At 53.0% G+C, this 13,262-nt stretch overlaps 1 protein-coding gene across 1 annotated transcript; it reads left to right on the forward strand.

Annotated features, from left to right (window-relative positions):
• The first annotated feature begins 8,127 nt into the window (after positions 1-8,127).
• On the forward strand, positions 8,128-9,896 carry LOC135630722 (uncharacterized). Its single transcript, XM_065137880.1, has 3 exons — positions 8,128-8,361; positions 8,414-9,617; positions 9,874-9,896. Exons 1-3 carry the CDS (start codon positions 8,128-8,130, stop codon positions 9,894-9,896), a joined length of 1,461 nt encoding a protein of 486 aa, XP_064993952.1.
• Positions 9,897-13,262: the final 3,366 nt, after the last annotated feature.

A 13,262-nucleotide genomic window follows, 5' to 3' on the forward strand; every position in this document is an offset into this window, starting at 1 on the left:
GCGAACTTCCGTCGATCATCCAATGAACCCTCGGTGATGCTCCTACGGACTTCCGGCAAACTCCTGGACTTTGCGACGATCCACTTGGCGAGTTCCGACGAGCTTTGCTTGGCAAGCTTCTGGACTTCTCGGATCTGTTATCGCAGAACCTCCGACGACCGTCCGAACTTCCGTCGAACTCTCGAACTCCCAACGTGATCATGAACTTGACTCCGGCGCAACTCCTACTGCTTGTCTAACTTTCATCGTAGTTAATCCTGCACACTCAAAACAAAACTTCGATCGAGACAATTAATTCTAAGCGATTAACCAAGTTGTCCGGCATGTCATTGGTCCCTCGACGCTTCGTTCGATTCTTCGGCGCATCGTCCTTTCCTGCGGCCTATTGCCCAATCGGCCAGTTGGCTCCGCAACTCCGATATCCTTGGCACAATACCCGCTCTTCTTGGCCCGATGCCCGAGTCCATGGCCCGAAGCCTTCTGTCGATACGTCGACCGATCCACCGGTCCGACGTCCAATCTTCTGACATGTTCCTCCGGCACAACATGATTTTCCTGCTTTAATTGTCTCATCCTGATCAAAGCATCCTGCGTCACTCAAAACGCAGATTAAATCATAAACATATATCAAGTAGTTTCATCATCAAAATACGAGATTCAACAATCTCCCCCTTTTTGATGATGACAACCACTTGATGACGGAGTTAAACTTAACTCCCGGAGTTTAAACAAACTCCCCCTATCAATATGCCATATTGATAGAATCTTGAATTCAAACTGAATTCAAGTCATTGCAATATTCATCATGAATACTTGCAACACATCATTATGAACTTATGCATAAACTTATGCATAACATATCATGTCATCAACATACTTCTCCCCCTTTGTCATCAACAAAAAGGAGAAGTACCACAATCAAGTGTTTATGATATTGGTTCAACTCATTGCATGAAAAACATAATATCAAGTTTTATCATCATGCAGTTTTGAAGCCGGAAAATTTAGCAATTGTTACATCATGCTTCGAACATTCAAGCTATCAAGTTTTAGATATGCAAGTTTTACAGCATACAAGATAGCACTTTTATAACATGCAAGCTAGCAATGTTGCAACATTTTAGAACTTGCAAGCTAGCAATTTAGAGATGTTCAAGAAGGCAACTCTTGCTTCTTGAAATATGCAAGTTGCAAGCTAGCAAATTTTTTACGATATGCAAGTTTTGCTTCTTGAGATAGGCAAGATAGCACTTTTGCAATTTTTGTTTGGCAAGCTTGTGATGTTCAAGATAACAAGCTCTTTCTTCTCTTTTGAGAAGTGTCATTTTTGCTTTCGTTGCAAAGTGCAAGCTAGCAAAATGCCAAATTAGCAAGAGATAATGTTTTACATGAGGCAAGCAAACAATTTGGCAAGTGTTACATTTGCATCTTCTCTTTAGATGTGCAAGAAAATAAACAAGTTTTTGTATTTTCTTGACATTTCAAGCTAGCAATTATCGGTGATGTTCAAGATAGCAATTTCTTCTCTTTTGTAATTTTTGCCTTTTTCTTAAATTGTGCTAGCAATCTATCTCCCCCTTTGTCATTGTCAAAAAGAAGGGAAAAACCCTTTACATCAATTTCTAAATCATGACAAAGGTAAGTAATCATTCTTATTTGTGCATCATTATAGTTTCAATGCACAAATTCATTAACATTACATTTCATTTTTTTATGCACGATACCGAAAAATCAATCATCATCATGAGCATATCAAACATGATATTCAAGCATTCATGATATATCATTTTGGCAACATAATCATAGATATTCAAACGATGGTATCTAAATGTCAGAATTCATTACATCCTATTATGCATGATCATTGACTCCTCATTTGTATTTCATGCATTATTTCATTTCATCTCATAAGCAATATCAAGAAGAGTTATTGGATGATGAGATAAATATTTTATGAATACACGGAATATCATAAGTGTTTCATGTATTCATATTATCACATGAAGCATATTTTCATTTTTAAGATTCATAACATGAATAACGTTATTACTATTTCATCAAAATCAATTTCGAGATTCACACAATATCATGAAATCATTAATCTCGATAAGATGGGAAAAGCATTTTCTTTTTAAGTGATTCTTTTAACACATCATAAAAAACTCATTCATAATTCAAGTGATTTACAAGATATCATAAATGAATTTATCACTTGTATTTCATCAAAATCGAGAACTCTAGAGATAGAAAATGATTGAAGCATTTAACATGATTGATGCATGATTCATATTTAAAGTGTATCTTATGTCGTAAATACGAATCAAGCATTTGTCAAATCTGAAATCATCCTCAAAATTACATTCAATAAATTCATGTATGACAAGCATAGATTTATTGAAAAATCAATAAGATAGAGGATTACATTTCAAGTGTTCATCAATTGTAGCATTTCATCATATGGTAAGATATCAATGCGTAAAACTATGAAGCAAGATTTTGTTTGATATCTTGATACAGGGCATGATGTACACATTTCGAATATTTTAGCAAGTGTAGCATTGCATCACATGGTAAGATATCAGCTCGTATGATGCAAATTTTTGTTTGATATCTTGATACAGGGCATGATGTACACATTTCTTGGTGATGCAAGCATGGGATAATCATAGCATAGTGTTTATAGCATCAATTCATATATTTCTTGCCTTTTTTTTTTTGAAGTGTTTCATCGTAAGTGATCGATTTCATGTTAGCATGCCTTTTCATTTATGTCAAATGAAAACATGCATCAACGTTTAGGATCGTGAAATGAATTTCATCATAAAACCATCAATCACAAAAATTATCGTGTATAACTTTAAAATCTCAAATCTTTATTCTTATGTCAAAATCATACATCATATTTAACAAACAAAGACAATGAAAAATATCAAGCCTTCCAGACAAAAGCCATGTATCGTCATTGAAAAGCAATATGAAAATCATCGAAATATACATTCTTGCTTCTCAAGCACATAAATAAGATTTAATCTCACTAGGTGTACAATCATTAGATTTCTATCTTGCATTAACATAAGACATGCAATTTTCATTATCATTTTCAAAATTACAAGCATGATCATATTTTTGCATTTTCATTATTAAATTATTAAAAATATAATTTTCAAGAAAATTAAAAAAAAAAGAAAAATGCATCATGAAAAACATCATGTAATTTCGAAGTAAATTAAAGGCATTTTGATTACCTCAGCGTCGAAAGGCGTAAAGGCATAGTTTGCCACCTCGTCTTTGTTGATTTTCTCCTCGTCTTCAGAGGAGCTCGATTCATCCCAATTTTTGTTCTTCTTCTTGCGTTCAAAGCAAGTAGTTCCGTTCTTTTTACTTTTTAATTTTTGTTTCATTTGTAGTTTAAGTTCACCATCACTTGAGCTTATGCTCGAGTGGTCTTCAAATGTTCTATGTCCCAAATCCTTCCTGTTCTTTGGAAGGTGGTTCTCAAGTTCTTCACGTGCATTGCACGTCATTTCATATGTGATCAATGAACCAATTAGTTCTTCAAGTGGAAATTGGTTCAAGTTTTTCGACTCTTGAATAGCAGTTACTTTTGAATCCCAAGTTTTAGAAAATGAGCGCAAAACTTTGTTAACGAGTTCAAAATCCGAAAAGCTTTTACCAAGTGATTTTAAACCATTGACGACATCCGTAAAACGGGTGTACATGTCAACAACGGTTTCGCTTGGTTTCATATGAAAAAGCTCGAAATCATGTAGTAAAATATTAACTTTCGAGTCTTTGACTCTACTAGTTCCCTCATGCGTGATTTCAAGAGTGCGCCAAATATCGAAAGCCGTTTCGCACAAAAAAACCCGATTGAACTCATTTTTGTCCAAAGCGCAAAATAAGACATTCATAGCCTTTGCGTTTAAAGAAAAATACTTCTTCTCTAATTCCGACCATTCGTTCATCGGTTTAGAGGGAAGTTGAAAACCGTTTTCAATGATATTCCATAAATCCATATTTAGAGAAATCAAAAAAACTCTCATTCGAGTTTTCCAATAAGTGTAGTCCAATCCGTTAAAGAACGGTGGACGAAAGACCGAAAAGCCCTCTTGAAGAGCCATTTCTCTCGGGTGTAAATCCGAAATGTTAGGATCAAGAGCACTAAGAGGGGGGGGGGTGAATTAGTGCAGCGGAAATCTTTCAGCGATTAAAAACGAAAGCTGCGTTCGTTCGATAAAAACTATTTTGATGCAAAAGCCAATTCTAAGACTTATGATTAAGTGCAGTTTATGTCTAAACACAGTTTGCGTCTAAGGGCAATTTACGCAGTTTGCAGTTTGCGTCTAAATGCAGATTGCGTCTAAGCGCAGTTTGCATCTGAGCGCAGTTTGCGTCTAAGCTCAGATTGCGTTTAAGCGCTGTTTGCGTCTAAGCGCAGTTTACGTCTAAACACAGATTGCGTCTAAGCGCAGTTTGTGTCTAAGCGCAGTTTGCGTCTAAGCGCACATTGCGTTTAAGTGTAGTTTGCGTCTAAGTGCAATTTACGTCTAAAATCAGATTGCGTCTAAGTGCAGTGCAGTTTGCGTCTAAACGCAGTTTTACGTCTAAACACAGTTTTACGTCTAAACGTAGTTTTACGTCTAAACGCAGTTTGCATCTAAATGCAGTTTTACGTCTGATATGGCAAAAAATGGTAAACCCCACTCCCGGCAATGCCCCCCGCACGTGGACAGGCGCGGCGCGGCGCCCCAGGGAGAGCAACGAGGGCAACGGTCTGCGTCCGGACGTCAGCCTCACTGAGCCCACAGCCCCTCAGTCAACCCAGCACAGTAGGACGAGACAAAAGCAGGTAGCGGTTGAAGCTCGCCCATGCCCTGCGATTCCCCGATCCCATACGCAACATCCTCGGCGATGTCGGACGCCATCAGAGATACGGCCCCGACCGACGGGATGGCGCGCCCGATAATGCCGAGTTCCCCTATAAACGTCCTCGAGCCAGAGGGAAGAGGGCAGACTGGACGCCCAGAACAACCGCCACTTCATCTCTCTAACTTGATCGTCGGAGGGGTCGGGTCGAACCGACCCGACCTTTGTGCAGGTATCAAGCCGAGGTCTCCCGTTCGGGACACGCAAGCAAGGGGTCCCCACCCGGAGGAAGTCGCTGCAGCGCCCCGAGTCCGAGGCCGCACCCGACCACCCCGGTGGAGACGAGCATCGCCCCAGGGAGATCCCCGCCATTCGGACCCCCGAACGAGCCGAGACGACCTCCCGGGTCACGGCTAAGAAAAAAAGGTGTTTACACTAACATAATGGCGCTAGAAGGAGGGCCGGTCCGAATGTCAAGCGATCAACAGGCTCACTCCGACGAACCCCCAGCCGTCCGGTCGCACACGACCGACGCAACGGAAGAACATCCCCAACAGGAGGGGGTTCGGGACGAGCGCCCCGCTGCGATCTCGGAGCGCTATTGGCGATTGTTCAACGATCCGGGTCTATCGCCACCCATCGCCAATCCCGGTGGCCCGTCACCCGTGCCACCCGAAGCCTTCTACGACCTCACGCACCAGGTCCGGGCTCTTACGGGAGTGATGCAGACCATCATCCCGCTGGTCTCTCCCCCGACGTCTTCACACTCAACCCTACCTCCACCACGGCAACGGCCCGTCGCTCAAAACCCCGCACCGCTCCCCGAGTCTCCCGCTTCGCCTCCGGACCAATCGACCCAACCCAGGAGCCGAGGAGCGGAGGAACCAGCGGCGCACCCGACGCCCGTGGCCCCACTTTCAAACTCGGCGGAGGGCCTGTGGGCCCAGCTACGCCTCGTAGGCCGCCGGCTGGACGAGGTGCAGCGTGAGGTTCACCGGACCAGGGGAGACCCGGGGGCCGAGCGACACCAGGGGTCCCCCTTCACCCCCGAGATTCAAGAGCAAGCAATCCCGCCGCATTTTCGGCTCCCGTCATTGGATGCCTATGACGGTGCCACCGATCCGGCGGACCACGTAGCTGCTTTCCGCGCCCAAATGGCACTATACGGGACATCCGATGCCCTGATGTGCAGGGCGTTCCCGACAACCCTGCGGGGCCCAGCCCGAGCGTGGTACAGCAATCTGAAGACCGCGACCATCGCCTCTTTCGACCAATTGGCCAGAGACTTTGAGCTTAACTTCCTCGCTCATGCCAAACCGAAGCCGTCGGTGGCGATGCTCCTCGGGCTCCACCAGAGGGAGGATGAGCCCCTCTCACTTTGTGAACCGCTTCACCACACAAATCCGTGGGCTGTCTGACGCTCACCCTTCTTTGATGATGTAGGCATTCATGATGGGCCTGCGCCCTACCCAATTCTTTTGGTCTCTGGTGGAGCGACCCCCCACTTCGGTTCCCGAAATGTTGCAGCGTGCGAACCAGTACATCGCTGCTGAGGCATGGATGGTCGGGAGGCGCAATGAGCGCAAGAGGGTCAAGCCAGAGCAGTCCCAACAACAACAGCCCGCTACCTCCCGGCGTAGGGCCGGCGGCCTCAACGATGCGGCACCTAGGTCCCCTCCCCCGGGCCTGAACTCCTCTCGGACCGAAATATTTCTCCACATTAAGGAGAAAGGCCTTCTCAAAGACCCCTACCCGATGAGGAGCCCGCGCGAACTCGCGGACCGCTCTAAATACTGCCGTTTCCACCGACAGCCCGGTCACGACACCGAGGAGTGTCGAGAATTAAAAAGGCAAATTGAGGAGCTCATCCGCCGAGGGCACCTCGGCTCATACCTCCGACCAGACAAGGAGCTCTCGCCACGCCCGGAAGGCCCCATCGAGCGGCACATAGATGTCATAACCAGCGGACCAGCGTCCGGAGGGAGTTCCATGGCGGGCGGAAGGGCATACGCCAGGGCCTCCCGGGCTGAAGCCACCAAACAGGAAAAAGGCCCCGAAGTCACCTTCCCGACCGGGGGACCTGAACCAGCCGAACATGATGACGCGTTGGTAATATCAGCCAGAATCGCCAACGCGCAAGTGAGAAGGATCATGGTCGACACTGGAAGCTCGGCCGATATACTTTACTGGGACGCCTTCCAAAAGCTCGGTCTGGTAAAGGAGAACATGAAGCCGGTATGCTCAACACTCACGGGGTTCACCGGCGCCTCAATCTCGTCACTAGGGGTCATCACCCTGCCCCTAACTTTGGGAGTCTTCCCGAAGGCAAAAACAGTGATGACCTCCTTTCTGGTGGTCGACCTCCCCACGGCATACAACGCCATCCTCGGACGGCCAACCCTCAACAAGACCCGAGCCGTCATCTCAACTTACTACCAAACCATCAAGTTCCCGACCCACGATGGGGTCGGGGAAGTGGCGGGGAACTCCTGGGAGTCCAGGCGCTGCTACTTGACCGCTGTGTCACTAAACAAGAGAGCGAGGATCCAATCCCCGCTGGAAGACCCCCGGGAGGGAAAAAAACCGACCCCCCGCCCCGAGCCGAAGGAATCCACCATTGACTTGCCACTGATCGAAGGAAGGCCCGACCAAACAGTCAAAGTCGGGTCGGGACTGCCCGAACAAGAGCAACAGCAGCTCGTCGGCCTTCTGCGAGCCAACGCCGACATCTTCGCTTGGACGCCGACTGACCTAGTCGGAGTCCACCCGGAAGTCGCGCTGCACCACTTGAACATCTCGTCCGACGCCCGCCCGGTAAAACAGAGACCCAGGCGGCAGGCCCCGGATTGGCAACTGGCCATCCGAGAAGAGGTAAACCGACTTCTTGCGGCCGGTTTCATAGAAGAGGCGAGGTACCCACAGTGGCTCTCCAATGTAGTCCTTGTCAAAAAGCCTAATGGAAGCTGGCGGATGTGCATTGACTACACCAGTCTCAATAATGCTTGCCCAAAAGATTGCTACCCCCTACCGAAGATCGACCAGCTAGTTGACGCCACGGCCGGCCACGCCCGTCTTTCGTTTATGGACGCATTCTCCGGGTACAACCAGGTCAGGATGGCACCCGAAGACCAAGAACACACAGCCTTCCTCACCGAGCAAGGGGTATATTTTTACAAAGTCATGCCGTTCGGGTTGAAAAATGCCGGGGCGACCTACCAGAGGACGGTGAACAGGATATTCGCCCACCAGATTGGACGAAACATGGAGATATATGTCGACGACATGATCGTAAAGAGCCGAATGGCGGAGGCCCATCCTTCCGACCTAGCTGAAACATTCGACACCCTGCGAAGGTTCGGCCTGCGCCTCAACCCCGCCAAGTGCGCCTTCGGCGTGACCTCGGGAAAATTCCTCGGATTCATCATGCATGAGAGAGGGATTGACGCCAACCCGGAAAAGATACAGGCCATCATTGACATGCAGCCTCCTAGTCGCGTTATCACGTTTTCTTTCCCGATCGGGAGATCGCTGCCTCCCCTTCTTCCAGGCCCTGAAGGATCCGAAGAACTTCCGATGGACGACGGAATGCGAGAGGGCCTTCGAGCGGATGAAGCAACACCTGGCCAACCTCCCCCGACTCGCTTCAGTCTCCCCTGGGGAGAAATTGAGTCTCTACCTCGCCGCCTCCCAGCACGCGGTCAGTTCGGTTCTGGTCAAAGAAAACTCCGGCGACCAACTGCCGGTCTACTATGTCAGCCACATGCTGAGCGGGCCAGAAGAACGCTACCCGCCAATCGAAAAGCTGGCGCTGGCGCTCGTTCTGTCGGCGCGAAAGCTCCGCCCTTATTTCCAGGCCCACCCGATGGAGGTAATAACTGACCAGCCGCTCTGGCTTATCCTGTCTAAATTCGACGTTGCAGGGCGTCTCCTCAAATGGACAGTAGAGCTCGGCGAGCACGACATACAGTATATACCACGGACCGCCATCAAAGCCCAGGTCGTGGCAGACTTCATTGCAGAGCTGACCCCGAGCACAGGCGAGGAACTCGAGCCACCGCGTGAGACGTGGACCCTCCACGTAGACGGGTCGGCCAACGCAAAAGGCGCCGGTGCAGGGCTGGTGCTGGTGACACCTGACGGCCGCTCGATCGAGCGCTCCTTCCGCTTCGGGTTCAGGGCCACCAACAACGAGGCAGAATACGAGGCTCTCCTGGCGGGGCTCCAGTTGGCACTGGAAATGTGGGTGACTGACATACGCGTCATCACCGACTCACAGCTGGTGGCTAGGCAGCTCGACGGCGGATACGAAGCCCGGGACCCGACTATGGCGAAATATCTGGCACAGGTAAAAAGCCTTGCCACCAAGTTTGCCCATTTTGAATTGTCGAATGTTCCCAGGAGCGAGAACCAGCGAGCCGACACCCTGGCAAAATGGGCGTCCGGCTCGGCCCCCTGGGCTCAACCCGAGACCGAAGTGCTCCCCCACCGAGCCATAGAGGTCGTCGCCACGGTCACGGGCGGCGCGCCGGCCACTTGGGTACAAGAGATGCTACGCTTCAAGCGGGATGGGGCCCTACCCGACAATGAAACCACGGCTCGACGCTTGCGTCGGACGCAGGCATGGTACATCGAAGAGGAAGGACGACTGTACAAGCGGTCCTTCTCGCGCCCCTTGTTACGCTGCCTAGAGCCGAACGAAGCTCGGACCATTCTGTCCGACATGCATGAAGGGGCCTGCGGGGAACACATAGGCGAACGAGCCCTGGCGCACAAGATACTCCGACAGGGGTATTATTGGCCGACCATGCGCCAGGACGCGAAAGCTTTCGTGCGGCGGTGCAGCTCGTGCCAGGAGCACGCCCGCACCGCCCGACGGCCGGCGGTCCTGTTCACCCCTGTCGACTGTGCCTGGCCATTCGCGCAATGGGGACTGGACATACTAGGGCCTCTCCCACCCGCCTCCGGCCAGCGGAAGTACATCATCGTGGGAGTGGACTACTTTACCAGGTGGGTCGAAGCCGAGCCTCTAGCGACCATTACGGAGTCACAAGTGGAAAGGTTCGTGTGGAGAAACCTCATAACTCGGTTCGGCCTGCCCTAGTCCATCGTCACCGACAATGGACCTCAATTCGCCGACAGGAGGACATGAGCAGAAGCGACCCAGGGCGATTCTGTATCCATACTCGTAGGATACTCGTCCCATTCGGGTCAGCCTGAGCTCGAAGTTCTCGGACCTCTTGTAGGCTTCAATCGCCTCCTTGTCCTTCGACGGACGGAGGCGAACCTCCTCGGCCAGCGCATCGGAGGCAGCGCGGGCTTCGGCCTCGGCCTTCCCCGCCCTCTTGGTGAGACCAAGCGCCTCCGACTTCAACAGGCGGAGCTCGGCCCGATCCAAACGGAGGAACTCCTGGAGCTCCTTGACTGAATCGCCCGACTGCTCGAGCTCTGCTCTTAGGCGCGCCACCTCTTCCTCGGAATCGGTTGCACGTTTTTCCGCGGCCGCTACCGCCTCGGGGCCCGACCCGGCCCGAACCTCCTCTAGCTGGCGGCACAACTCAGAGTTGCGCTCGCTGAGGTCCTAGATTGCCTGGCCAGCATCGCGCACTCGGTCCATTAGCGCCGTCGAATAGTGGAGGCCCTGCCACAGGAAAATAAGAGTCAGCGCGCAGTCGCGAGGATGCCCGGAGTTAGCAAAACGCTTACCAGTGTTAGAAACCTCCCCGCCTTGTTAAGCATGGTCTCCGAAGGCAGGGTGTATAGGTCCCGAGCTAGGTCGGGGTGGAGCACGCCTCGAAGAAAGGCAGCAGAGGGATCTCCCCCGGCCCATACCTTGTCCCCTCGGGACAGCCCCTTCCATCGGGCAACCAGTGGGTCGGAAGCCTCCCCCGGCGGAAGCTCGCCCATCACCGCTGACCATAGGGGCTCATCGGCCCCCGTGCGTAGCCCGCACAGATCATCCACCGTGGGCAGGCTCGACCTCTTCCCGGCCGTCCCCTGGCTAGGCCCTTCAACTCGGGAAGGCCCCTCGTCCCGAGTGGTCCGCTTGGCGCCCACGATTGTTGAAGGAGTGGTCCCCCGCCTTGGCTTTCCCGGGACCCGTCGTCTTTGCCTTCTTTGACGGACGTCCCTCTGGGATCTCTAATGGGGCACCCGCTGAACCGGGCAACGGGTCGGCTGGGGAACGCAGAGAGGAAGCAGCGGACTGGCGCGGGGAAGAAGCCGACGAGGAGCGACCACCACGAAGGGACAGGAGCTTCATTCCTACAAAGGAGACAAGCAAACCATCACAAACTGTGGAAACAAACAAGGCATAGAGAACACCCTCTACAAACATACCCCCGAAAGCCGGGCTAAGACCCGCCTCGGCTAGCCACTCCTCGGTCATAGCTCGAATGGCCTGAGAACCGGGAAGGATTGCCCGAAGCCTCTTCAAGTCCCGACGCTCCTCGTCGTTCAAGTCCGGGACTGTGTTATCTATCACCCTCACCGCCCACCGAACTCCGAAGCCCCAATCCCTCGGCCAGCTAACGTAAAAAAACCACCCTTTCCACCCTTTGTTATTCGAAGGGGCTCCCCCGACGCGAAAGCCAGCCCGGGCTGACACGAAATAGCCCCCCGGCCCCTTGAGAAGGCGAAAACAAGAGAGAAAGAGGTTTCGGGTAGGGGTGATGTTAGCATAGTAACATTCCCCCAAGAACGCTACCAGGTACCGCCATGAGTTAGGCACCACCTGGGAAGGCGAAATCCGCCATAGAGATAGGCAGGAGACGATGATGGGGTGAAGGGGAAGGCGCAACCCAGCCTCTAGGGCATCTTGGGTCAGCGCGAAACCTCGAGGCACCGGGTCGTACGACCGCTGCCCCGGGTCAGGTGCGACCAGAACAAACTCCTCCGGGATGTGATAACGCCCCTGGAGCTTCTCCAGCAACGACCCGCTCACCGCCGAGTCGAGGTCGTGCGGCCACATTAGAGCCTCAAGGGCTCGCGCCGCCTCCTCGTCCGGGGAGGGCGGAGGCGTGCGCTCCCGGACTCTATCAGGGGACGGAGATGAAGAGACAGGCGAGAGGGGCATCCTTACCGGCTTTGAGACGAACAAGAGCAACTGGGGAGTGACGGCGTAGGAAAGGAGAGGATGTGATGACAGAAAGGGCGACGAGGTCCAAGACTCAGCGACCGGAATCGTGAAACGGGCCGAGTGCACCGTTTATATAGGAAAAGCCCCGCTAGGAGAGACGTCCCTTCGTCTCCCCATAGCGGCCAACAGCTCATCCGCACACTCGCTCGTCGCACCAGGGAAGGCCAACGAACACCCCATCATAAATGCGGACCCAAGGTCGCTGCGGGGAACAGCACGGAGAACAGCCACTGCGACCCCTCCGACGTCTGATAAGAACGACGATCTTCCCGCGTGTCCCCGAGACCACATTCTCGGCGTGGCCAGCCCGCCCGAGACGTGCTCCTCGGCCGCACATCCCTGAGACCACCTCCTCGGCGCGGCCAGCCCGCCCGAGACGCGCTCCTCGGCCACATGTCCCCGAGACCACCTCCTCGGCGCGGCCAGCCCGCCCGAGACGTGCTCCTCGGCCGCATGTCCCCGAGACCACCTCCTCGGCGCGGCCAGCCCGCCTGAGACCACCTCCTCGGCACGGCCAGCCCGCCCGAGACGTGCTCCTCGACCACATGCGCCCGAGACCACATCCTCGGCGCGGCCAGCCCGCCCGAGACGTGCTCCTCGGTCGCATGTCCCCGAGACCACCTCCTCGGCACGGCCAGCCCGCCCGAGACGTGCTCCTCGGCCGCATGTCCCCGAGACCACCTCCTCGGCACGGCCAGCCCGCCCGAGATGTGCTCCTCGGCCGCATGTCCCCGAGACCACCTCCTCGGCGCGGCCAGCCCGCCCGAGACGTGCTCCTCGGCCGCATGTCCCCGAGACCACCTCCTCGGCGCGGCCAGCCCGCCCGAGACGTGCTCCTCGGCCGCATGTCCCCGAGACCACCTCCTCGTTGCGGCCAGCCCGCCCGAGACGTGCTCCTCGGCCGCATGTCCCCGAGACCACCTCCTCGGCGCGGCCAGCCCGCCCGAGACGTGCTCCTCGGCCGCATGTCCCCGAGACCACCTCCTCGGCACGGCCAGCTCGCCCGAGACGTGCTCCTCGGCCACATGTCCCCGAGACCACCTCCTCGGCGCGGCCAGCCCGCCCGAGACGTGCTCCTCGCCCGCATGTTCCCGAGACCACCTCCTCGGCGCGGCCAACCCGCTCGAGACGTGCTCCTCGGCCGCATGCTCCCGAGACCACATCCTCGGTGCGGCCAGCCCGCCCGAGACGTGCCCCTCGGTCGCATGTTCCCGAGACCTCCTCGGCGCGGCCAGCCCGCCCGAGACGTGCTCCTCGACCG

The sequence above is a fragment of the Musa acuminata genome, chromosome BXJ3-2 (assembly GCF_036884655.1).
Source record: "Musa acuminata AAA Group cultivar baxijiao chromosome BXJ3-2, Cavendish_Baxijiao_AAA, whole genome shotgun sequence".
NCBI classification, from domain to species: domain Eukaryota; kingdom Viridiplantae; phylum Streptophyta; class Magnoliopsida; order Zingiberales; family Musaceae; genus Musa; species Musa acuminata.